Here is a 26,515-nt window from a genome sequence, read left to right as displayed (position 1 = left end):
CACATTAAGAAGCAGTTTGGGACAAGTCAGAGCATAGATCATCCACAGAAAAATCCTTGCAGATTATGTTTGGTGTGGACTTCAACACGGTAAGTCTGCAAGCTCAGACCCAGAGACACAAAACGACCATGCAAAACTGGAGCAACATACCACGACCACGAATATACCGTCTTGCACCTGACTCAGTACCCAAAGAGCACGAGGAGCCTCCCGTGCTTCATGAGCAAAAAAAAGTTGCAGTTCCTCTTCTCCCCAAAGCCACAAATGTAAATGTGTTGCACTTTTTTGTGAATGCCGGGGGCACCACCCCGTTTCACAAGCAGAAAAGCCGTGATTACGCTGTTGCTTAACGTCGTGGTAAAGTGCACGCAGCCGGTACCACAGGCGCACGGCGAGGGGTAGCCTCGGCGTGAGCCGCAGGAGCACCACGACCCGGGAGGGCTCCCCGGGGCGGCCCGCCCGCACCCCGGACCGGCAGGGCCGGCGCCGCGCCAGCAGGCAGCGGGGAGGCAGCGGGGAGCAGCGGGGGCGTGCCCGGGGCGCCCGGCGCCGGCGGCGCGGCGGGAGGGCGGGGCTGCCGACCCGCGTATGGAAATGAGCCGCGTCCTGCCGCCCAATCACGACATGCGGAGAGGGGAGTGCGGCGGCCCATTGGCGGGCAGCCCATGGCGAGATGGCGTGTTCCCCGCTCCTGATCGGGTCTCGAGCCGTACGGCGTTCGCCGGCTGGTTGCCCGGGCGACGCAGCGAGTGACGCGCCGCGGGCTGGGCGTGGCGGGCCCTCGCCATTGGCTGCGCGATCGGGCGATGGCGGCGGCTGGGGTGTCGCGCCCCAGGTGTCCTTGCTCGGAGCGCAGCGGCCGGCTCAGTCCGCGGCGCGGCGGGACCGAGGAGGGCGTCGGTTGTGAGCTGCAGCGCGTCGCCGGGGCGGTGAGCGGGGGCCGGCGGGGTAGGGGAGGGCGGCAGGCGCGGTGCGGGCAGCCCACCGTTGCGCCGCGTGTCCTCCGCGACCGGGGGACGGCCCGCGGCTGCTCGGAGATCGGCCGGATAACGGCGGCGCGGGGGAGGACGCCGCCGCCATCGCCGACCCTGAGGAGCGGCGGCCGCGGGTCAGACCCGCTGTCGCGGTGCCGCCGGAGGGCGAGGGCGCGGCCGCGGCGGGCCGGCCGGTTCGCGCTGCGCCCCGGGGCGCGCTGCCGTTGCGCGGGGCTCGGCCCGCTCCGCCCGGCGGCGCTCGGGGCCTCTGCGGCCGCAGGGGGAGGCTCGGGCGGTCCCGCTGGAGGGCCGCGCCGCCGCCGTTCGCTCGGGGCCGGGGGGCTGCAGCGGCGGGCCTGCGAGGGGGCCGCTGGTCTTTCCGAAAGCAAAGCCGGCTGGCCGGCCGCTGGGCCGCACGCTGTCCGAGCGAGCCCCGCGCAGGCTGCGCCCGGCCGCGTCCCGCTCGCTGCCCTCGGAGCGCTGCGGCTGCTGAGTCAGCGGGGCGGGGGCCGGTGTGCTGGTCCCGCAGCCGGTGCTGCCGGTGGGTGCTGCGGGGTTAGTGAGAGCGCTGTGACCAGACCTTGGCGTGTTCCAGCGCAGAGTCCCCCAGTTACGTACCACTTGAAACCTCTAAGGCATTACATATAACCGATCTGGTTTGCTTTTTACACACTGGTTAAGTTTTTGGAAGTGTTGCGGTTGGTTTTTTGCTTGTATTTTGCTTTGAGTCCCAGAATAGATTGTCTTATAGACTCCTGGAAATTTTTAATTGAAAACAAAGGCAAGCAGGAACTGAATAGGATTTATGAAGCATCCCTTTTGAACCACCATTTTGAAATTTAGCAAAATTCTATTAATGTTGAACATTAGCTTTATGTTTACTGTTAAGTCTTGGTAATTTTAAGCTATGAGTCACTGTAACTATACACACGGTTTAAACAGAACGAGAGATACGAGCTGATTATATGCATTGAGTTTTTTTACAGCATTCAGTAATGCAGAATCGTTGTATAAAGCCTTCATCAATATTTTCTAGAAATAGCAGCTGCACAGCAAAAAAGCGCATGCACTTCAGGCAGGTTAAATGAATGTGGTGGCTTTAAAGAGCCCTTTTAGGTTAGGAGTTACTGCCACTCACTTAACCCCAAGATCAGCCGTGAGGTATCCTGTGTTTCATAGCAGCAGGTAATGATAAAACATTGTCTAATAATAGCTGTTATGGATAACGATTTTCATAGTTGAAGTAATGCGTTTTTCCCTTACTGATTTATGTGAAGCTGTTTTGCTTAGAAATGTGAGAAAAACACAGTATCTGAAAGGAAGATTTTGGAATCTTTCCAGCTCTACTGACAATCTGTTAATTGCTTAGATGGTAGTTCCAGCTGTCAGAACTTAGGAGCTGTTTTAGGTAGGACTGGTAGGACTCTATATAGCCATGTAGTAAGTAGTAATTCAAATTTTCCTGAAACGAGGTGGTGTTGAAAAGTGTTTGTATTTTCAGAGGACATTGGTATGCGTTTTCTATTTTTCATGTTGTTTCAGAATCTTTGGCACTAAGATATTCCTCTGGCTGTGTCTTGTTTTAGTTGTCCTAACGAAGATACCTTCCATTCTGCAGAGGAAGAGCTATAATGCCACTCTGGAACAGTTTTGCAAGAACATAAATTTACAAAACTATATAGATTATATTACATAGGGAAGAACGAAGGATAATGGTGACTTTAAAAGGAGTGGTTCTCTTGTGTTTTAAAAAAGAAAAAAGCTTTCTGTCAGGAAACAAAATAATTAGTTCATAAGGAAGGCAGTCCCCTCAATGATTTTCCTGATTTTGTTCCATGAAAATCCTGCCACATTTCACTGTGGAAAGATAAATAGATTGGTGCTATTGGTGCTTGTAAGATTGAGATTGGTATTTGTAGGAAACCACGATAATGCTGCCATCTTCAGCAACACTACGCAGATAATTTGCCCTGTCTGTTATGTTCTCCATTGTATGACAAGCTTCATTTTTGATGTCCAAGCAAAAGAAATAATACTAGAAAGACTGTCTTTACAGAAGCCTTATTGGATGGATTGTTACTTTTAAGGCAACGCAAATGGAGATTTTTTTATCCGCTTTGAAGTGGCAGTGTGTAGAGAGCCCTCAGTCCTGTAGAAAAATCTTTACAGTGCCAGGCTACATTTAAGCATCTTTTGAACTTTACAGTATAGTTATATAGCTAACATTCATCACAGAGTGTTATGAACTGTTGATTTTGTGCAGTGAGAAGAGCAAAGTACTAATGTATACAAGAGAGGATTTTATGGCATCTTGTTTCTATGCTATAAAACATAATTCAACATCCGTGGTGAGCTTGTCTAAAGGTACAACAGATCAAATAGACCAGGATGTGGGGTTTGTAGCTGAAGGGTGTACAGAACATCCACATTCTCAGTTACATGAAAGAGAGATGCAAGAATTTCTGTCAAATGTTTGTTACCTGATGAAAGCAGAGGGAATGGTGAAATCCATCAGTAACCTGGGAATTAGTTATGGGTGCAAGATGACTGTCACAGAATCAGTATGTGAGAAGGACTCATGCTTGAGATGAAGAAGGAACTGTTTCGAATGTGATTGACTTGAATCACTGGAGAATATTGAGAAGAAAGCAGAGAAGACAGTCAGAGCAAGGTAACGCTGCAATTCCTGCTGGTGAAGTTGAGCATTACCAGTAGTGGTTAGTTGGTAGTTCCCATAGTTAAAATGAAGTTATTCAGTATTTTTGATGGGAAGAGTGAGTAGAAAGAAGTAAGAGAATTTAGTGAGTGCTTACACAGGTGGTAAAAACAAGATGTTGGTGTCAAAGTGGTATCAAAATTGTGTGACAGGAAGATACTGAGATGTTGAGAGTGGTGGAGACTTACTAGTAAGACCCTGAAGAAATAAGGGAGATGTGTATTAAAAAAAAAAAAAAAAGATTGAGAAGGCAAGAGCAGATACTGTATCTCAGAAGGCTAGAAATAAATGGGTTTTACATGGAAGGTTGAAAGGTAAGATTAGTCTCCCTACTCATCTTTTACTTCACTGGTTTTGGTTTCTTTTCTGAGGGATGACTTGCAGAAATTGTATCTTTTTTTTCCCTGAATCTTGTACTTGCTTACATGAAATACTCCTTTGTTGCAGGTTTGCCAAGTATAGAAAAACAGTCTTGAAAATGTTGTCCAGACTCTTTCGAATGCACGGCCTTTTTGTGGCCTCTCATCCATGGGAAGTCATCGTGGGGACAGTGACTCTCACCATCTGTATGATGTCCATGAAGATGTTCACTGGGAATGATAAGATATGTGGCTGGAATTATGAATGCCCCAAACTTGAAGAAGTAAGGATGTAAATTCATGTTATAGTACATACCTTTAATCAGTAGATCCAGGTTTTTCTGTAGAATAAGATCAGGTTGTGGTAGCAGCTATACAGAAACTGTTTTATTGCTGCCTTTTCCCATTCTTGATATTAAACCTGTATGCAAAGAGTGATGCACTGCAGAAGGTTTTCATTAAATTTAACTTTCAGTTGCACAGTATCTAGTGAAAAAAAAAACTTATAGTAACACTTTGTGAGTTTGTAAGACAGACTAGCAGTGATACTTTATTCTGAAACTTCATCTTTAGTGCAGCTTCCCAACGGATTTTATTACTAAAACTTAACAAGTTACTGCTTAATGTAAAAGCTAACTCAGTTGCTTTGTATTTCAAACAGGATGTTCTGAGCAGTGACATCATCATCCTGACAATCACGCGCTGTATAGCAATCCTTTATATATATTTCCAGTTTCAGAACCTAAGGCAGCTTGGATCAAAATACATTTTAGGTACTGTGTCTGATTTTTGCATTTGCTGTATGCATTTTAATTGTGGGGTTTTTAGTATAAATTGGTAATAAACATAAGAATTTTAATACTTTTGTACAGAACAGGGTAATTTTAATTATGTTATATAGCAGAATAAATGTTCTACATATATCAAAATGCTTTTTTTTAAGAGAGATTGTGTAGGATTATATAAACACAGGAAATGTAATTTTTGAAAGAATTGATTATTACTGTTTAGAACACTTAAAAATACGGAGTTGTTTAGGCTAGCTTTCATTTTTGCTAATAATGAATGAGAGGATTTATGGATTTTATTTCTTAGTCTTACTTTGAATGCAGTACAAATTTTAGATTTAAATAAGTTCAAAAATACCGTGTACTTCAGTTTGTAACTCAACTGCTGTTAAATGCACTCTGAGACATGAGAATTGTAATTTGTTTGCTGCAGGATTGATCTAAAAGTATAGTTTTTCTTCCCCCCCCTCCCCCCATATATAAATAAAAAAAATTCAATTTTTTTTTAAAGGTATTGCTGGCCTCTTCACAATCTTCTCAAGTTTTGTTTTTAGCACAGTGGTAATTCATTTCTTGGATAAAGAACTGACAGGTTTAAAGTAAGTAATGAATTGTTATTCTGGATTTCTTGCTTGAATTTTCTTTCCTGTACAATAAACCTTGAATTTTAACATATGCCTCTTTTTTTTTTTTTTCAGTGAAGCTTTACCATTCTTCCTGCTTCTGATTGATCTGTCGAGAGCAAGTGCATTAGCCAAATTTGCACTCAGTTCCAACTCACAGGTCAGGGGGTCTGGGATTTTTGTTTGGTTGGTTTGTGGATTTTTTTTTTTATTTTTTTCCCAGTGGATCTTTTAACTTTAATGTTCAAAGGTGAACTTCATCCTGTGGCAGGGGGTGTTGAACTAGATGACCTTTAAGGTCCCTTCCAAGCCAAACTGTTCTATGATTGTATGAATAATCCAGATTAAGAGACGTACTACAAGTGAATACCTTATTGGTGATATATAAAAAGGGGCAGATTTTATCCAGATAGTCTGTTCTCTTGTTGTCGATCCAGGTCAGTGTTCAAGTGAATAATAACACCATAAAATTAGTGTGCATGTTCATGTGACCTAAGGTAATTTTATGTATGAGTACTTTACAGGTTCAGAACTTTAGAACTGGTGGTGCTTAAGGCTCAGCTAAGGAGGCTAGAGTTCCTAGACAAACTGTTCTTCCCTAGAACAGGTATTGACAGAAAAAAGTTAATTTCTAGGGCTCAGGAGCGGCATATGAAGAGACATCTAGTGTTACAGTGCTGATAACGGAAGAAGCATATTTCTAGACAAAATCTTAGCAGAACAAACATAGCATATGTGTAGACAGAAACATTCATGCTCTAATGCAATTAACACAGCACAACAGGGAGGATTGACAGGACATCTTGCTTGTCATAGATTGTAACTTTTTTCCCCTAGTATTCTAAGTTCTGCAACAAAAGTATATTTAGTATATTAAATACCAAAAAAATACCATATGTTGTAATTGAGCATACTAATTGTGGCAAAAATATTGTATATTATACTTTAATATATTGAATCTAGCATATATTGCACATTCTTTATATGTATGGTATTATTATAGTGCGTTGTATATTATTTTATAATACTTGCAAGAACAGAATTTTTTACTTATTTTCAAGAAGGTATTTAACATGTAGGTTTTCCCTACAGCTTCTCTCTACCTTCCCCCAAAACCACTATCACAAAAAAACCAGCAGCAGACCCTGTAGAATTTGCCATGCTTGGCTTCTGGAGGAAATCCCTTTCCCCCACAGTGGAAAGTTTTAGTGGGTTTTTTTTTGTCCTCTTTTCTGTCAGCTGAGTCTAGAGAGTTAAATAATAAAACAATAAAAGTTAGAATACACATATGTGGTTGCACGAACTTTTGAAATGCCATGATGTAAAAGGCTTTTATTTTATGTCTTAAAGTGTAGAAGTATTGTTCTTCTGAATGTGCTGCAATTAAAGTCTTTGTCCACCAGTACTGTAGGAGTTTAGAATACTGATGAGCCAAAGGTATAGAAATTAATCAAAATCAAATAATCTGGTGTAAATAAAGACTTACAGAAAATAAAGCAATTGAAGAATATATTCTTACATAATAGTTCCATTTTCAATATATGTTTTAAAAGGCCTTATCACCATAATACTATTCAATTTACTGGTCATGGTTGTGTACACTCCCTTAATTTGATTTTTGTCTTTATATTAATGTACATAAATTTTTCTTTTTAGGATGAAGTAAGAGAAAATATTTCGCGTGGAATGGCGATTTTAGGCCCTACATTTACACTGGATGCCCTTGTGGAGTGTCTTGTGATTGGTGTTGGTACTATGTCAGGTGGGTGATACCATCTAAGGGTCTGAATCTTTCCAGTTAAAAAAGACTATTTGAAAGATGTTGGGATATTGAGAGTTTAAAGTAGTGTAGGCGTGACCCATGCGAGTGGAGTGACTTTTATCTATTTACTTTTCTAACTAGCCTATATTACTAGTTTTCTCCAGATATGAATAATATGTATGTGTTAAAAAGTCTGAAATACAGGTAGCAGCTTTCCTCGAGCATTGTGCAGTGGGAATGGACTTCTGTGCAGCTGCTTACATAAAATTAAGACCTTCTATCATTCCAGTCATTCCTATTAACATCATAAAGTAGCTGCTGAAATGTTCTCTTAGCATTCTTAAAAGTGAGTTACACTTTCAGTACATGCACACTTATTTTGTATTCCTGCAAAACCTGAGTATTTCTAAAAACTACTCCAAGTGAAGAATTATTTTAGTTCAGTTAAAAATAACTGATCTTTTGCTGTATTTTTTCCTTACTCAGTCTTTTGATCTTCATCAGTTCTTTGTGCAGTGGCAGTTGTCTTTCCTTAAAAAGAGAACAGTTAAATGTAGTGAGAAAAGGGTTTCCATGTTAAATACTAATTTTTTTGTAAAATAAATCAAAGTTCCATAGCTAGGACTAAAGTGGGGTTTTGTTTGCATTTTTGGTTTTGTCTGTTGGTTTTTATCTCTGGAGGTTTTTTAAACTATTTTGTATGCCTTAAGGACATATTTCAGAACCACTGCTTTTCTAATTGTTTTGGACCTTTTCAGGGTATTTTTTATTAGTAAGCTGCTTTCCTGTTTCCATCTAGGGAAGAACTCATTTTGGCATAGCATACAGTTGATTTTTTAAAAAAATTATTTATACTGTTTGCTCTTTCATCTTTACTAAGGCAGTTCTGTAGTGCATGTGTGACATAACTAATTGACTTTTTCTGGATACCAGGCTTGTGAAAGAGTAGGTGGACTATATACCGTTTCTTACTGCCTGAGCACTTAATAGGTCACCTTTCAGAAGGGATGTCAATACATCAAATCATAGAATCATTTAGGTTGAAAGAGACCTGAAATCATCAGGTCCTACCATGAACCCAGGACTGCCAAGCCCATCACTAAACCATGTCCCTAAGCACCACATCTATGTGTTTTTTAAACACATCTGGGGATGGTGATTCCACCACCTCCCTGCGCAGCCTCTTCCAGTGTTGACCACCCTTTCAATAAAGAAAATTTTCCTAATACCCAATCTAAACCTCCCCTGGAGTAACTTGAGGCCGTTTCCTCTTGTCCTATTGCTTGTTACCTGGGAGAAGAGACCCACCCCCACCTGCCTACAGCCTTTCAGGCAGTTGTAGAGAGCAGCAAGATCCCCCCTGAGCCTCCTCCAGGCTGAAAACCCCCAGCTCCCTCAGCTGCTCCTCACAAGCCTTGTGCTCCAGCCCCTTCCCCAGCCCCTTGCCCTTCCCTGGACACGCTGCAGCCCCTCTACGTCCCTCCTGCAGTGAGGGGCCCAAACCTGAACACAGGGTTCGAGGTGCAGCCTCACCAGTGCCCAGTGCAGGGGGACAGTCCCTTCCCTTGCCCTGCTGGCCACACTGCTTCTGACACCAGCCAGGGTGCTGCTGGCCTCCTTGGCCACCTGGGCACCCTGCTGGCTCATGCCCAGCCGGCTGCCGACCAGCACCCCCAGGCAGCTTTCCAGCCGCTCAGCCCCTAATTGTTGGCTACTTGTTTTTTGCTTAGATAACTGAGAAGTTTCAAGCTTTTGGTGTGAAGCTTTAAAATCTTGGTGAACTGTAATTATTTGTATTTATGTAGAATTACACTTTGTCACAGTTTAACCCCAGCCAGTAACTTAAGTACCATGCAGCTGCTTGCTTGCTCCACCCTCACCCAGAGGTGTGGGGAGGAGAATCAGAAAGAAATGTAAAACTCAAGGGTTGAGGTAAGAACAATTTAATAGGTAAAGCAAAAGCCGCACATGCAAGCAAAGCAAAACAAGGAATTCACTCACCACTTCCCATGGGCAGGCAGGTGCTCAGCCATCCGCAGGAAAGCCGGGCTCCATCACACGTAACAGTTACTTGGGAAGACAGGCACCATAATGCCAGAGGTCCCCCCTTCCTCCTCCTTCCCCCAGTTTATGATGTTTACAGCATGACACCATAGGGTATGGAATATCCCTCTGGCTCATGCAGGTCAGCTTTCCTGGATGTGCCCCCTCCCGATTTCTCGTGCCCCTCCAGCCCTCTGGCAGGCCAGGCCTGAGAAACTGAGAAGTCCTTAACTTAAACATCGCCCAGCAACAACTAAAACCATCAGTGTGGTGTCAGCATTGTTCTCACACCAAATCCAAAACACAGCACTGCACCAGCTACTAAGAAGAAAATTAACTCTATCCCAGCTGAAACCAGGGCAGTTTCCTGTAAATACCATACCATGAATACATATTGTGCTTAGAATAACCTTTTAATAGCACAATTAAATAATACAGAATGACTAGGGTATAACATGCTTGCTTTTTATTAATGTAGACAGTTCCCTATATAATCTGCAATGTGAGTTTAATGGCTTCTTTCTTAGTTCTGCAGCACTTCAAGTATTTAGAAGGCCTATTGCATATCCAAATGTAAAAAATTTCTTCTTTTTCTATGCAGGTGTACGACAACTTGAAATTATGTGCTGCTTCGGCTGTATGTCTGTTCTTGCCAACTACTTTGTCTTCATGACCTTCTTTCCAGCTTGTGTGTCCTTGGTACTAGAGGTAAGACCAACTTCAAGACAACATCAAGCTTAGTATTTGGATCCTGCACTTGCAGGCTATTCATTTCTTCATGGAGTTATATGCAGCATATTTGTCTTCCTGACGAGCATGTTCGTCTTCCTGAGTTATGGTGGCTCAGCTGGTGACAGTAACTGGCTAATGCTGGTGTAAATCCATCACACTGACAGAGTAATTGAACTATACTGTAAATTATTTGCTCTCCAGAGTTTTTCACTAATGCAGACTGACAGTAGATTGTGGGTTAACTCTTCTGTTGGTCGTTTCTTAATGATCAAATAAAAATACCACTTGAAGCTCACTGGTTTGTTTTTCTAATATGTACTAAATAGGACCTGCTTTTAAATTTTGTTATTTTTGCAGCTTTCGAGAGAGAGCCGCGAAGGGCGCCCTATATGGCAGCTTAGCCATTTTGCTCGTGTTCTGGAAGAAGAAGAAAATAAACCAAATCCTGTAACACAGAGGGTCAAAATGATTATGGTTTGTGGCTCTTTTTTTTTACTTATGCTTTTGCAATTAGTAAGGTGTCCTGGTGCAATGAATCAAGCTTCTGTTTTCTATAGACTTGTATTCTGCATCCCATTAGTCTTGTTTGTTGTGGTAGTTGTTAATAATGTCCTCTGTATCTATACCTAAAGCCTTCCTGTGTGTGCCATTTCTGTGCCAAACACTCAGGGTTTTTCCATGTGACTAACTCCCTTATTCTTACCCTGACAGTACCCTCAGCTTCCTTTGCTTTATTACTTTAGTAAGAGGAAGGACGTGGTATGACAGGCTCAAAGCTGTGAGTGTTACAAAAGGCCATTGATAAGGGGTGTGGAAAATCGGCCTTTAGACTTCTAAGGCGTGGGAAACCAAAAAAACCTAAACCCCAAAGAAATAAAAAAGAAAATTTTTAATTTTTGTAGGTTAGATTACACCAACCTAGTTACAGTTTAAAAAATTAATATTTGTTTGTTGTTTTGTGTTTTTAATACAGTCGCTGGGTTTGGTTCTTGTTCATGCCCACAGCCGTTGGATAGCAGAACCAGCTGCTCAGAACAGTACTGTAGAAAATTCAGTGGGATTGGATGAGAATGCACCGAAGAGAATTGAACCGAATGTTTCATTATGGCAGTTCTACCTTTCCCGGTAGGCAACTTCACAGAATAGAAGTTTCCTTGATTAGTGTGTGTTCTCCAGTACTGCCAAGCTGTGGTCCTAGGGTACAACGCTTGTTAACTTGCAGATATGACCACTGTAGGATTTCTTGGAACTGGAGATGACATTTCATAAGAAATATTTTGATACGATGCCATTTGTCCAATCTCCTTGAAGTAATCAAGAGCATGATCAGGAGACAGCTGTCCTGTGTGCATCAAAACACTGTCTTTTTCCCAGTAGCACTGACACCTTTCAGAGTGCACTGGAAAGTAAATTTTCTGACTGCACTGGAGTATTTATGCAGAGTTCCTGACTGTTCAGACAGAAGAGCAAAAGCCATGTCACTATTGCTTTACCTTCAGCTTAACTGAAGTTAGGAGCACCTGTATTTCCTTACTACTATTGAAAACTCAGAGCTGTCAGTTTTAGAGGTTTTTTCCCCCCCTCTCTTAAAGTTCGGCTTGGATCATAGTAGTCATTATTGGTAGAGGATGATAATTGAAACTTCCTAATTTGTCATTGGGAAGTAGGTGTGTAATCAATTTGATCAGTCGTTAGCGACTACTTTAAAGTCATTTTTATTATTGGGGCTGCTTTTTAGCCAAGATTTAGTAACTGTTTAATGACACCTGAAAATTCTTATGTTAGAGTATTTCTTTACCCTGACACAGCTTACTTGAATGACCTGATAGAAGATGTCTTTTGACTGGAATTCCTGCCAAATATATAAATTATGCTGCAACTATTGCCCTTTCTAAAGCAAAGGGATGTCAGAATGCTGTTACAAACAACATATTGTATAGACCATGTGTTTGTCTTTTTCAGAATGGCCAGTATGGATATTGAACAAGTAATCACTCTTGGATTAGCCCTTCTCCTTGCTGTCAAATATATTTTCTTTGAGCAAGCAGAGACTGAATCCACACTGTCACTGAAGAATCCCATAACATCTCCAGTGATGGTCCAGAAAAAAGTCCCTGAGAATTGTTGCCAGAAGCAGTCTGGACTTCTGAAAAACAACCAGAAATCTAACACAGTAGAAGAGGCTTTAGTTCCCAAAGATGGAAATGGTAATTTTTAGAATTTTATTGAACGTATTCCTAGTATTTGGAACAAATAGTGAAATCTGAGTTAGCATGTTGTATTTGGAATCAGAACTTAAGCACTTTGTAAACCAAGTTTCATTTTAATTGCCTTTATGCAGCGGAAGTCATAAAACCTGTATTAGCAGAGTCATCAACCAAGGCTACATTTGTAGTTGGCAGTTGCAACGCTGTGGATACTTTTTCATTTTTTAATGGAAGAGAGGAAGAAATTGAGTTACCTAAGGAACCACGTTCTATTGAGGAGTGTGTTCGTATACTTGGAAATGCAGAGGTATGGGAAAAATAACTTTTTTAACCTCTGCTGCAGCATCTGATTTAAGAATTCTTACAGTTCATTTTCCAATTTTTAAATGATCCTATTGATTATATGTTATTCTTCAGAAAATTATATGGCTTCAGTAACTTGGGTAGTGGGTCAGGACTAAAACAAAACCCTTTAGAAGTCACTTCTCCGCCAGGCAGTCAGGGTGGGGAGCAGCTTCATCATTAATGACATGCCATAGTCGTTGAAGCTTCATCATGTATGCATACAAGATTTTGATCATATCCTGACCTACTATAAAACCTGACGTTAGCAGTTGGTTCATGTAGATGTACTCTGGTAATGTCAAAGTCAAGTCATTACCCTTTGTTATTTGGAAATTTAAAAGGATTTTTACCAAGAGAATCTGTATTTTCCCTCCCTACTCTTTACATTTCCAGAAAGGAGCAAAATTCCTTACTGATGCTGAGGTTATCAGCCTTGTTAATGCTAAGCGTATTCCTGCATACAAACTGGAAACTCTCATGGAAACGCAGGAGCGAGGTGTGTCCATTCGCAGACAGATGTTATCTGAGAAACTTCCTGAACCTTCATCTTTGCAATATCTTCCATATAGGAATTATAATTATTCTTTGGTAAGTAAAAGGCAGACAGGTGAAATTCACTGTAAAACCGTGTTCCAAATACATGAAGTAGATGCTCAGTGATGCATATGAATTAACAATGAGCTTGGTCAAAACTGATGTAGCAGGGGGGGGGAAAAAAAAAAAAAAGGCAAACGTAAGCCACTACCTTCCTAGGGAGGTTTGCCTAAACTTAGAATAAGGTAGTTGCATACTCCTAACAAAGTATGCAACTGCCTTATCTCAGAGATGTACAATTCTGAGCAGCAGAATGATAACATTACCTTGAGCTCAAGTTAAAATGGAAGTTAATTTAAAATTCATGTAACAGTATTGGGATTTTTTTAATAGTGTTTAAGACTTAGTAAGATCTAATACGTCTGCCAAATACTAGATTGAGCGGCATTAGCTGTTGATAGCTGTAGCTGTTAACTTTTTGAGGTGGGAATTGGTTGCTTTGTGGGCAGGGTTGTGGGGGGTTTTGCTGAGGTACCTTGTTGTAGTTACAGGCATAGTATGTAACGTGCTGTACCATACCGCTGTTAGTGTAACCTCAGTGATACCTTTTGTATTTTTTTTTGTAAGGTTATGGGAGCTTGCTGTGAAAACGTGATTGGATATATGCCTATTCCTGTAGGTGTAGCAGGACCACTGTTTTTGGATAACAAAGAATTTCAGGTGCCAATGGCAACAACAGAGGGATGTCTTGTAGCAAGCACAAACAGAGGGTGTAGAGCGATATGTGTAAGTATTACTCGACAGGCTTGAAAAACTTCCTGTATTGTAAAACATATTTGGGGTGATAAAAGGCATGTTTTTGATATCCTAAAAACTAACACTGACTTTCAGTAATCTTACTTTGTTTCCTTTCTGCTTTGATTTTTAGCTTGGTGGAGGAGCAAGTAGCCGCATTCTGGCAGATGGGATGACTCGAGGACCTGTTGTAAGGCTGCCCACTGCTTGCCATGCTGCAGAAGTGAAAGTTTGGCTTGAAAGCCCCGAAGGCTTTAAAATAATGAAGGAAGCTTTTGACAGCACGAGTAGGTTAGTACAATGGCTATTCCAGCCTTATTCCCTGACGTAAGACTTCTGTGGATGATAGAAAGCTCCTGGGTTTTTGTGGTGTACTGCAGTACAGGAAATTACATCTTAATTTTGGCTGTCCTGCATAGTGTGAATCTAAGAGAACAGAACTCACTTTGTCTGTGTGCCAAGGCCAGTAATAAACATTTTCTAATGATAAGTGGTAAACAACTGTATCTTAGCAACAAATACATTCATACTGCATAATACTTAATACATTATTTATTTTCTCTTAAGTATTTAAAACAAACATAAAACCTTACTTGGATTTTTAGTAGTTAAAATGCAAAAAGTAATTCAGTGTTTGGAACCTAGCCTTTCAGATTATATTACTAATGTTAATAATTAGTTTATGAGGTTCCAGAGAATACAGGATAAAGTAATGCTAGAACTGAAAAGCTAGAAAATGTAAAGCAGTATTAAGAATAAGTCTACTTTTCAAGCCCTAGAGGTTTTTTTAAGACTTACAATTACCTGCTTTCTTTAGGAAAGTTCAAAGAGACGATTCCTTACTAGTTTTGTTCCAGCCAAAGTTTTGTCAGCCAAGGACATGCGTGTATTTCGGCCAGAATCAATTTACAGTGCTATTTGCAGTTTGTTTGACTTGTGGAGCTTGCACTGTTGAGGGTAGCATGGGTTTTGCCTTGCTGTAAACTGACATAAGAATTTCCAAAGGCCTCATTTTTAGTTTATATCTGGTAGTCAGATGTTTTAGGTAACACGAATTAATTTTGTGTATGTTAGCTCAGGGAATTTTATGTCATGAAGTTCAAAGACAGAAAACATGAGACAGTGGACATTTTTACGGTGAAGATTTTTGAGGTGTTCACTCAGAGCTATGTGCATAGTAGCTGAAGGTTTTTTTTCTGTGCTGAAGGAGGAGGAAACAGTGTCATTAACAACACTATCTGCAATGAGTTACTGAAATTTTGCTACTTAAAACTAACTTAATCTTTTCCCTTGAGGCTTATAAGTAATAGTTAAAGTGTTTTCCTGCAGGTTTGCCCGCCTACAGAAACTTCTCATCAGTTTGGCTGGTCGTAACCTTTATATCCGTTTTCAGTCTGGAACAGGAGATGCAATGGGAATGAATATGATTTCAAAAGTAAGACCACTCCCCTTAAGACTTTTTAATAAATGTGTATTTCTTTTAAAAATAGATAATAGCTTATCAACCTGTGACTACCTGGCATGTGAAGCCAGAAAGATAAGACATAGCGCTGTTTGAAGTGCTATAAAATAATAAATGAGTTTGACCTAGTCAAGTGTAAACAAGAATAGGATGAGAAAGAAAAAAAGTAACTTTGTATTTGGATATTTTTTATTGTTGATATTTAAAGAAAGTATTCTTGATAATATGGAAGTTAAGCTGGTCACTCTGTTGCTTTGGGCCAAAGATTTTGTCCAGCAGCAGTTAATCTGTTACCGTGTGGATCACTTCCTTGAAAATTAGGAATTATATTAGGAATCTGGTCAATGGCAGCAGAAGCGTGTTCTCTAGTTTCATTTGTTTGTTTTCATGCAAACACATGGAAGAACTGGAGAGATATGATCCATAGATTCTTGGAACACCTTGTGCTGTTTGAAACTAATGCCCTTTGCCTATTCTCTATAAAATTTAAGTCTATCAGAACCATTACATAAATGGGTCTGGTGATAGGTAGTAAATATAGAAGACTTTTTGTGTGACTTCCTAGTGTACAGAAGATCTTTCCACTGCATCCAAAATGAATTAATTTCATGTCTGTAGTGCTTGACTTAGTTCATGTTGTATCTTCAGTACAGTAACCATATGCCCATGCACTTAGAATGCGTATAGAGAATCCATATGTACTGGGAAGAACCAACTATTCCCCATGTAATTCCCAAAATGGTTAGAAAAACTATAGTGATAATAGGGTGGGTGGGAGGTTCTGCTGTTTCAGATTCCTTCCTGAAATTACGTTCTTTTCTTGAGCTGTAACTGAAAATCTGATTAGACTTAATCTAATCTTGCTGTTCCGCTGTCCTTGAGTAGCTTGTTTTGCAACCATAATGATACACCTAGCCTTTTATTTGTTTCTTTTCTAACAGGGTACTGAAAAAGCACTGGCAAGGTTGAGTGAAGAGTTTCCTGATCTCCAGGTAATAGCTATTAGTGGTAACTATTGTACAGACAAAAAACCTGCTGCTATAAACTGGATAGAAGGAAGAGGGAAGTCTGTTGTCTGTGAAGCCGTCATTCCAGCCAAGGTTGTTAGAGAAGTAAGTGTCTGCTTGTTTTTACTTGTTTATAAAAATGCATACATTTTACAAAAATTTTCCAGGTGAGGATAATTCTTACGTGTGTTGTCAGAACTGCTGTAGGATAAGCCATTTTTGCTGAGAGAATAAATATTTTTTTCCTTTCATGGTCTCTTTTGTGACATAATGTGCATATATTTAATGATGCATATCTAGTTGAAGGTATGAGCATTTCCACTTTTTACCTTTGAAAAATTATGCCACGGTCTGACAGATTTTTACATTGTGGGGTTTTGCCTGTCATTAAGCCCAGTCTTGATCATTTCACTCATTTGTTGTCTCTCACGCAAACCTGGCATTCTCTTCAAAGTTTATATTTACTACAATGAAAACAGATAATCGGGTGCTTCACTTAATTCCAAAGCTGCCTTAGCATCTTGCCTGACGAAGGGTAACCCTTGTGAACAGTGCCTTGTGAACACAGCCTCTGTCAAACTTCTCCTACATCATCAGAGCTATCTTAGAATCTTCTACCTGTCAGACAAATCTATTGCTTGTCCCCTGGTTGCCAGCACTGGCCATGAGAGGCAATATCCGGGGAGGAATTTACTACGCCATACTCAGCACAGTCTTCCATCAACTTGTTCAACGTTTTCCGAATTGCTGCTTTTGTATTCAATGCATTTTTTTGTTTTCCCCCAGTAATTTGTCCAGTCTCTTTTGTGAAACTACGTAAATTTATATCACTAGAATTCCAGGCAGAATTCCACAGTGTAGCTGCACCTTGTATGAGAACTACCTCCTCCTTGTTGTTGATTCCATTTGATGCCCTAGTTTTGTACTGGAATAGATACTTAAGGCTCTTATCTTCTGCTGCTCAAGATTTTGTGGTTATAACACAGCCCTTCCACCTTGCCAGCCATTCTCAGTTCCAGATTGAAAAGTACTAGTTTCTCTCTGAGGAATGAGTAAAAACATTCTAAGCATGTCTTTGAACATCAGTATCTCTAGATCTTTTTCAGTTCTAAAATTTCTGGGTACAGAATTCAGAGTGTGTGTGCAGGCTGGATTTGTACATTGACATAATTTGTCTTCTGGGTTTGCTTCCTAGTGGTTTCCTAATTTTCATATTGTTGGCATTTTTACAGTTGATTCAGTGGCAATATCTATTAGCTACGAGATTGCATTCCATAGTAGTAATGGGGAGCCAGTCAGTTTGTAATGGGCATGGATAGTTTTTAGGTAAATTTGTGATGTTTTTCCCCAATACCCAGCCATGTACATCACTACATTCACTTACATCGAACTCTAATACATAAACTATATTTTTGTCAGTGTTGTAGACTTTGTGCAGATCTCTGTCATCAGTTGCTATTCCTGCTACACTGGAATATCTTGAATTTTACTCACAGTACTCTCTTTTTGCTCTCTTCGATCATTTTTATACTAAATTCAGTGTACATCTTATATCTGAAGGTTTCAAAATACACTTAGTATCGTATAAATGTGCCATTTGATTTGATATTACTGTGTACAGTGTTTACTTAACAGTGTAGCACTGTGGTTTGTATTTGAACTCTTCAGTTTAGCTCTGTATTCTTATGCAGAGCAAAACTGAGGAGGGTTCAGTGTCCAGAGCAACTTGGGAGGAATGTTGCTATCATGTCAAGGTGAATTAGTGGGATATTTCTGTCAAGTTGATTTTGTTTGCTTCATTCTGAAGATAAGTGAGAATTTGAAATGGAGAAGGTAGCTGGTAAGCTTTTCTTAAAGGCCTGTGCAAGTCCAACCCTTTGCACTGACTTTTCCGTTGTTACTTCGATAACGCAGCCTGCATTTGAAAAGGCTCATTTTGAACAAAAATAAAAGTAGGTATCTAGGACAACGATTGAGTCAAATTCCATGTGGAAGCAAACAAGGGGCAAGAGCTTATTAACCATAAATAGTGCATTTCTACTCCTGCGTAAGGAATGGTGTAATAAAAGTGTATCACTTTGTCTAGGTATTGAAGACAACTACAGAAGATATTGTTGAAGTCAATATAAATAAAAATTTGGTGGGTTCTGCAATGGCTGGTAGCATAGGTGGCTACAATGCACATGCAGCAAACATTGTGACAGCTATCTACATAGCCTGTGGTCAGGTAGGTTTGTTTTCCCCCAGTTCAGGTTTTCTTTAGTTCGGTAGTTCTTAACCACACAGTTAAGTATTTTGTTTGTGCTTTGTTTTGCCTTCCTAATCTGAAGGATGCTGCGCAGAATGTAGGCAGCTCTAACTGCATCACTTTGATGGAGCGAACTGGTTCCACCAACGAAGACCTGTACATCAGCTGCACAATGCCTTCTATAGAAATAGGAACTGTTGGCGGAGGCACCAACTTGCTCCCACAGCAGGCGTGTTTGCAGGTATAAATCAGAAAGTTTAAAGCAGCTTAGCTTCTTAAATCAAAGCTCACTTTCGTGTTGTGTATATTGAGTCTGAGTAATGTGCGAATGGGCCTTCTTGAAACTCAGTGGATTTGGTATGAAAATTTAAGAATAATCTAATGAATTGTTTTCATGTATCTAGTTCCTAAAGCTTAAGATCTTTAATATTAAAAAGAGACTTAAAACTAGTTGATTTGATATCATTTGGAATTACTTACTTTAATACTAGAGCTAGCATAAATGTACGTAGATTTCGTAGCATAATATTGCATATTTTTCTCTCCAGATGTTAGGGGTTCAAGGTGCAAGCCAAGATAACCCTGGTGAAAATGCCCGTCAACTTGCTAAAATTGTTTGTGCTACAGTGATGGCAGGGGAATTATCACTAATGGCAGCTCTGGCAGCTGGGCATCTAGTCAAAAGCCACATGATCCACAACAGGTAAGAAATGGAAAAATTCTTATCTTTCTCTGCTATTTTGCCTTTCTTCCAAGTACGAGATTCAATAATAGTTACATGAATAATTGCAACATAAATAGTGCTGTAACATTTTATATAATGTAGTTATCTTACTGTTTTTATTAGGTCAAAAATAAATCTACAAGATCTTCAAGGAACCTGCACTAAGAAGGCAGCTTGAATACTAAAATGGCTTTGCAATGAAGAATTGTTGTAGCAACTGACAGGGTGCACAGGGGAAAAAAAGACCTCTGTGAAGTTTAGAATGAAAATCACCTTCAACTCAAATTATGTAAGATGAACTGAGAGATCAGCAGACTTGTGTGAGACTACTTACGCCTTTGACCTTCTTCAGTGGTTAGAGATGACTTCATGGGAGAAGTCCTGTCACATGCCTTGAACATGGCTTTGGAATTCTTACTCTTACACATCTTATAAAGGGTCTGTTTTATGGTTTTACAGGTTGAGATTCTTTTGACTACTAAGCTCCTGGTAACCACAAAGCTGAGAAGTGAGTAATGTACTTTGCAGAATTAAAAAAAATAGGTCTAAACTTGGCTTGAATGCACTGATCCTTGCCTTCTTTATGTTACAGTTAGACAAGCATGTTTTTTAAAGTGATGGCAAGCCTAATCACTTTCCATGAATCCCCAGTTTTAATTTTGTCACATACAAAATTTAGGTCTTGGGCTCTAAGACAGTTCTGTTGAATCCTATTAGTTTATAGAAACCTCTGTCTATATATAGTACTTAATTTGCTGCTGCTTCAGCTAAGCAGCATTCTATGTTTTAACTCCACATTTTAGGTTATTCCTTCATGGAAAACTTGTGACCTATAAAGTTCTGAACTGTTAAATGTAATCTGTATTGAAGTAGGGAAAATGGCATCTTCAACTGTTCTGTGATTTTTTGTTCAGGTAGAAAAAAGACTTTAAAACTGGTGATGCCAAAATCAATCATGTCAGATAGTTTTTTAAGCAAATGCAGTTTCTCAAACTTTTTTTGATAGGAGTGCATTCAAACAACAGGAGTCAAGAACAGATGTTTACACTTCTTTGAAAATAAGTCTCTTAAGGTACAGTGTGTTTGTATATTCCTTCGGTTTCTTTATTTCTTTTTTCAAGTGTTTGACACTTACTCCATAGGAACAGGTGTATACCCACTGTTTTTGCTGAGATAAAATGAAGTCAGAAGATCACACTGTTCTTTTAACATTAGGGTTTTTTTTTAATGTTTTGGTTCCTTTAAAACTTTCTTTTTGAGGGGGGGAGTATTTATTTTAGGAAGAAATCTTACCATTTTTTTCAATGAACTGTACTAATTAAGGGAATTCAGTGAAATGACATGTTAACGCAACAAGCAGGTTTTGTATCAAAATATTGTACTTGGACCAGTGAAGCAGTCTCAGGTGTTCTTAATGTAAAACAGAAAAGCCAGGTTTACTCTGGTTTGAATTACCTTTGGGGAATATTGCTAAATGCATTGTGCTGCCTAGTTAATCACAGGAAGAAAATTATTAATATGCTTGATGATAAGGGGATATTTTTGTTTGGTTTGGGGTTTTTTTGTGTTTTGGGGGGTGAATCAGTGGACTGGACTGGCATTCTTGCAGGAGTGCAGTGGCATTCCTAAATAGGTGACTAGCAGAGGTGCTCTTCTAATGTGCAAATTTGATATAAATCATGATGGTTTGTTTTGTAGTACATCAGCACATTAATATTATTGTAATGAGCTCATAAAGCTAATGTGCAAGCATGAAGACATACTACATGCTAGATATGATATGATAGCATGTAAATATGAAATATCATGAATGTTTATCTTCCTGCAGTATTGTTGCTAATAGCTACCATTTTATTTAAGGAAAGCTGGAACTACTTTGTTTCTATGTTCATTCAGTGATCTTATTTAAAGTAACACTGTTCTGGCAATAAATTGTGGTTCAGTGTTCATTCTGGTGGATTTGACTGACATTCTGTGTTGCAGAATTAACATTTTGTATTATTACTAAATTGTGTACATTTTGGTACAGAACTACTTTTTCAGTTTCAGTAAAACAATGGAAAACATGCTGGCTTAATTGTGATATTTTAAGCTTACTTCATGACTTAGTGACATATATTAGTAGACAAAATATGAGGGTTAAGGAAAATATCACTGGCATACAGTACTAAACGTAGTGGGGCTATGACACCAGGACTTGTCATCTCGTTCGCAGAAGCCTGTACTCATTTACTGTCATTGACGCTGAATTACACAGTTTGCCCAAGTGAGAGAACTAATTGGCTGCAGCATTAGCAATACTTTCAGCTGGGGCTTAATTTTCCGCTCTTCCTCACTTGTAATTCAGCTCCCATGCTTGGTCTTGTAATGTCCATCAGTCTGTAATCGGACATACAACGTAGTCTGCATTCTCATTCAGTCTTCTCAGCACTACCAGTTTCATACTAGAAGCAGAGGTTACCGTATCAAATGCACTAGGAGGTTTAGAGATCTGAAGCACTCTTGTTTCCCTGCATACACTACGGTAGTGTACTTCAACATCCCTGCAAAATTTGTGTAGCTAGACTGTTTCAGTACAGGAAACAGTCATGTACTGTTTGTTTTGCATCCTTGGAAAACACAAACCAGCTGTCTGGACTGAAGTTTCTAGACCTGCTGCAACCTAAATGCTGTACTATTACAATTGATACAGTTTTCCAAATATTTTAAAACCCTAGTAAAAATAGTGTATTTAGTAACTACTTTGCTTCTTTCTTTACCTAGATCACCTCCTTTCTTTCTGTGTCCTGAGTCTGCTTCACCCCTGCTGCACACCAGCCCCCTTCCTGCTGTCTGACGTGGAAGTGTCAAGAGCTGTGAGGCTTTGGAAGCGCTGCAGCTCCAGCTGTCTCTAATTACAGAATTTTTGTCCACTTTAATTTATTTCAGCCAGCTTAAGACCTTACAGTGAAGCATACCTTAACTGGTCTTCCTGACGGGACGAGCAACACCTGCTTATGCAGCACAGGGATGCAAACTACGTTCATGCCAAACATAGCTCTGATGCCAGAAGCCTGTAGTGGATGTTGGGTTGAGGATGGGATGGAGGTGTACCAACAAGGGCCCAGACACGGGCATTGCTGAGCAGTCACACTGGTTCCCAGAGAAAAGCATGGCTGAGGGTCTGCTTGCTTTTTCATAGGAGCCTTCAAGCATATCTGGGCTGTGGCTGTGTCTATGCACAGCACTGTTTGCACAGTTTTCATCCTTGGTGTGAACCCTGCTCGTGAGGTGAATCATGGAAACATTAAATTAGAATGAGATCATCAAGTCCAGCTGTTAGCCCAGGACTGCCAAGGCCATCACTAAACCATGTCACTAAGCACCACATCTATGCATTTTTTAGCCACCTCCAGCAATGGTGATTCCATCACCTCCCTTCGCAGCCTCTTCCAATGCTTGACAACCCTCTCAGTAAAGAAAGTTTTCCTAATACCCAATCTAAACCTCCTCTGGAGTAACTTGAGGCCGTTTCCTCTTGTCCTATTGCTTGTTAGCTGGGGGAAGAGACCCACCCCCACCTGCCTACAGCCTCTCAGGTAGTTGCAGAAAGCAGTAAGATCCCCCCTGAGCCTCCTCCAGGCTGAAAACCCCCAGCTCCCTCAGCTGCTCCTCACAAGCCTTGTGCTCCAGACCCTTCCCCAGCCCCTTGCCCTTCCCTGGACACGCTGCAGCCCCTCTACGTCCCTCCTGCAGTGAGGGGCCCAAACCTGAACACAGGGTTCGAGGTGCAGCCTCACCAGTGCCCAGTGCAGGGGGACAGTCCCTTCCCTTGCCCTGCTGGCCACACTGCTTCTGACACCAGCCAGGGTGCTGCTGGCCTCCTTGGCCACCTGGGCACCCTGCTGGCTCATGCCCAGCCGGCTGCCGACCAGCACCCCCAGGCCCTTTCCCACCAGGCCCTTTCCAGCCGCTCTGCCCCAGCCTGTAGCGCTGTGTGGGGCTGGTGTGACCCAGCTGCAGGACCCGGCACGGAGCCTTCTTGAACCTCATCCAGCTGGCCTCGGCCCATCGGTCCGGCATGTCTAGACCCCTCTGCAGAGCCTCCTGCCTTCCCGCAGATCAGCGCTGCTGCCCAGCTTGGTGTCATCTGCAAACTTACTGAGGGTGCGCTCGATCCCTTCATCCAGATCATTGATCATCAATAAAGATATTAAACAGGACTGGCCCCAGTGCTGAGCCCTGGGGAACACCACCTGTGACAGGTCACCAGCTGGATGTAACTCCATTTACCATGACTCTCTGGGCTCAGCTGTCCAGCCAGCTTTTAACCCAGCATAGAGCACACCCGTGCACACCATGAGCAGCCAGTTTCCCCAGGAGAATGCTGTGGGAGATGGTGTCAAAGGCTTTACTAAGGTCCAAGTAGACAACATCCACAGCCTTGCCCTCATCCACTACGCCGGTCATCTTGTCATAGAGATCAGGTTCATCAAGCAGGACCTGCCTTTCATAAACGCATGCTGGCTGGGCCTGATCCCCCATTGTCCTGCACATGCCACATGTTGGCACTCAGGATGATCTGCTCCATAACCTTCCCCAGCCTGTAGTTCCCCAGATCCTCCTTCCTGCCCTTCTTGTAGATGGGCATCACATTCTGGGACCTTCCCAGTTAGCCAGGACTGCTGATCAGTGATGGAGAACAGCTTGGCACACTCCTCTGCCAGCTCCCTCAGTACCCTGGGGTGGGTCTGATTCGGACCCATAGACCCGTGCATGTCTAATTGGAGCAGCAGGTCACTAATTGTTTCCTCCTGGACTGCGGGGACTTCATTCTGCTCCTCCTCATCCCTGTCTCCCAGCTCAGGGGGCTGAGTACCCTGAGGGTAACTGGTTTCACTATTAAAGACTGAGGCAAAGGCAGCATTAAGCACCTCAGCCTTTACCTCATCCTTTGTGGCAGTGTTCCCACCTGCATCCAACAAAGGGTGGAGATTATCCCTGGCCCTCCTTTTGTTTCTGATGTGTTTGTAAAAACATCTTTTGTCTTTTACAGCAGCAGCCAGCCTGAGTTCCAGCTGGGTTTTCACCTTTGTAATCTTTTACCTGCATAACCTTGTGACATCCTTATAGTACTCCCAAGTGCCTGCCCCTTCTTCCAAAGGCACTGAACTCTCCTTTGTCCCCTGAGTTCCAGACAAAGCTCTCTGTTCATCAGGCTGGTCTTCTCCCCCACCAGCTCATCTTTCGGCACTTGGGGATGGCCTGGTCCTGCATCTTTAAGAATTCCCTCTTGAAGAATGCCCAGCCTTCCTGGACCCCTTGGCCCTCCAGAACTACCTGCCAAGGGATTCTGTCAACCAGGCTCTTAAACTAGCTGAAGTTGGCCCTCCAGAATTCCAAGGTAGCCATTCTGCTGACACTCCCTCCTTACTTCATCAAGAATCAAAAACTCTTTATCTTCTCATGCTTGCTAAGCGCAAGTTGTCCTGTGACCACCACATGCCCACCAGCGCTTCCCTGTGTGCAAACAGCAGGCCCAGCGGGACACCTCCCCTGGCTGGCTCACTGACAGCTGTGTCAGGCATCTGCCGCACACTCAGGAACCTCCTGGTCTGTGTCCTATCCGCTGTGCTCTATTTCCAGTGGACGTTTGGTAAGTTTAAGTTCCTCACAAGGACAAACTGTTGAAACAGTCCCTGACATACGGAGCTACCCCACCGCCTCTCCTTCCTTGCCTGTCCCTTCTGAAGAGTCTGTAGCCATCCCTTGCAGCACTCCAGTCATGCGAGTTTCCCCCCATGTTTCCGTGATGGCGACTATGTCATGGTCTTCCTGCTGCACGATGGCTTCCAGCTCCTCCTGTTTGTTGCCCGTGCTTCGGGCACTGGCATAGACGCACTTCAGCTGTGCCATCGATCTCACCTCCAGGCCTGGCATCCCACCCGCGGGCTCATCTCTGATGAGCTCGGGTTTATTCCCTTCCCGCTTTCAGTCGGGTTTAAAGCTGTCTCGACGAGCCCTGCTAACTCCTGGCCAGGGATCCTTTTCCCCCTCTGAGGCAGGTGAACCCCAGCTGTGGCCAGCAGGCCTGCTGCCGTGTGAACTGACCCACGTCAACCCCCCCGAGATCTGGCCATTGACACCAGGCCCAGAGGCAGCGCTGATCTGTGGGACCTTGCGGTGACACAGCCCCTCGCTCCCTGCGGCCGGCAGGACAGAAGGAAGCACCACCTGTGCTCCCGATCCCTCCCTCAGCCCCGAGGTCTCTCTCCGTCGCCCTCAGACTTCTTGGCGTTGGAGTTCATCGCTGCCCCTTGGCAGCCCAGCAGTGGGCAGTGATCAGAGGGCCGTACCGGGCAGGGGGTGTCCTGGTGACGTCCCTTACCCAGCCCCAGGGAGGCAGCAGGCTGCCCAGGGGCTGGCTCCGGCCGGCATACGGCCCCTCTGTTCCTCTCAGAGTGGAGTCGCCGATGACAACCACCTTTCAGTTCTTCCTAGCAGAGCTGGTCACCATGCGTGGGGTTGGCAGCTCCTCCAACCCGGACGAGTTTTCGCCCACATCGACACTTTCCTGACCCTCAGGCGCCAGAGCCGCACACCTGCTGTACAGGGGCACCTGGGAAGGTGGAGCAGGCCAGCGGTGACTCGCCTGCTGTCCCCAGCAGGGACCTGTTTCCATTCCTCCCGATCACTCGGGGCCCTTCCTTCTGCCTGGAGGCGAGCAGGCAGGGGACCCTCCCGCTTCCCGTGGTGACGTGTCCCTGCGGTGCATTTGTCTCAGCGATGGTAGAGCGTCTCCACCGGTCTGCCTCCCTCTCACAGTCCCTAATACTCCTGAACCTTTCTGCTTCCCCTTTCAGCTCTGCCACCAGGCTGAGCAGCTAGCTCAGCCACCCAGTCACCCCTCACACTGGTGTCACCCCTGCTGCCCTCCAGCAGCAGCGACTGGCGCAGGCAGCCGAGTGGCCCGTGACGTGGGCAGCTGCGTGCTGACATGGGAGCTCTGGCTGGGTCACCACACACCTCCTGGCACTGGCCTTTGGCCAAGCAGAAGCCATGAGTGGCTGGGTTTCTTCTGGGGGGGTGATGACAGCTGCTGGAGCTCGGCTCTCCGGGCCATCAAGGGGACGGTGCCCCCCCTGCGGCCACAGCTGCCCCATGGCCACCCTCAACACTCCCTGCTCTGAGCAGGGCTGGGGCTGCCCCGCCATCCC

At 42.9% G+C, this 26,515-nt stretch overlaps 1 protein-coding gene across 2 annotated transcripts; it reads left to right on the top strand.

The window, feature by feature from the left end:
- The first annotated feature begins 774 nt into the window (after nt 1–774).
- Nucleotides 775–21,385, top strand: HMGCR (3-hydroxy-3-methylglutaryl-CoA reductase). Of its 2 annotated transcripts, none has more exons than XM_080373318.1 (20): nt 775–929; nt 4,138–4,333; nt 4,711–4,822; nt 5,349–5,436; nt 5,536–5,620; nt 7,117–7,222; nt 9,867–9,973; nt 10,355–10,471; nt 10,971–11,122; nt 11,960–12,204; nt 12,339–12,511; nt 12,943–13,137; nt 13,711–13,869; nt 14,012–14,169; nt 15,208–15,313; nt 16,282–16,452; nt 18,434–18,574; nt 18,678–18,836; nt 19,144–19,298; nt 19,443–21,385. In XM_080373318.1, exons 2-20 carry the CDS (start codon nt 4,169–4,171, stop codon nt 19,495–19,497), a joined length of 2,649 nt encoding a protein of 882 aa, XP_080229444.1. In that variant the 5' UTR covers nt 775–929; nt 4,138–4,168; the 3' UTR covers nt 19,498–21,385. The 2 variants fall into 2 exon arrangements, with proteins under 2 accessions (XP_080229444.1, XP_080229443.1); XM_080373317.1 differs by lacking the exon at nt 775–929 and adding an exon at nt 990–3,645.
- The last annotated feature ends 5,130 nt before the right edge of the window (nt 21,386–26,515 follow it).

The sequence above is a fragment of the Falco punctatus genome (genome assembly GCF_963210335.1).
Source record: "Falco punctatus genome assembly, chromosome: Z".
Taxonomy (NCBI): domain Eukaryota; kingdom Metazoa; phylum Chordata; class Aves; order Falconiformes; family Falconidae; genus Falco; species Falco punctatus.
This window is presented reverse-complemented; position numbering and strand designations above follow the sequence as displayed.

What these genes read in the sequence shown, in the direction of transcription:
- HMGCR (XM_080373318.1), top strand. Translation starts at nt 4,169, where the DNA reads ATGTTGTCCAGACTCTTTCGAATGCACGGCCTTTTTGTGGCCTCTCAT. An exon ending in AAAGAACTGACAGGTTTAAA is followed by an intron (nt 5,437 to 5,535) that starts GTAAGTAATGAA and finishes TTTTTTTTTCAG; the next exon opens with TGAAGCTTTACCATTCTTCC. An exon ending in CACAGCAGGCGTGTTTGCAG is followed by an intron (nt 18,837 to 19,143) that starts GTATAAATCAGA and finishes TTTTCTCTCCAG; the next exon opens with ATGTTAGGGGTTCAAGGTGC.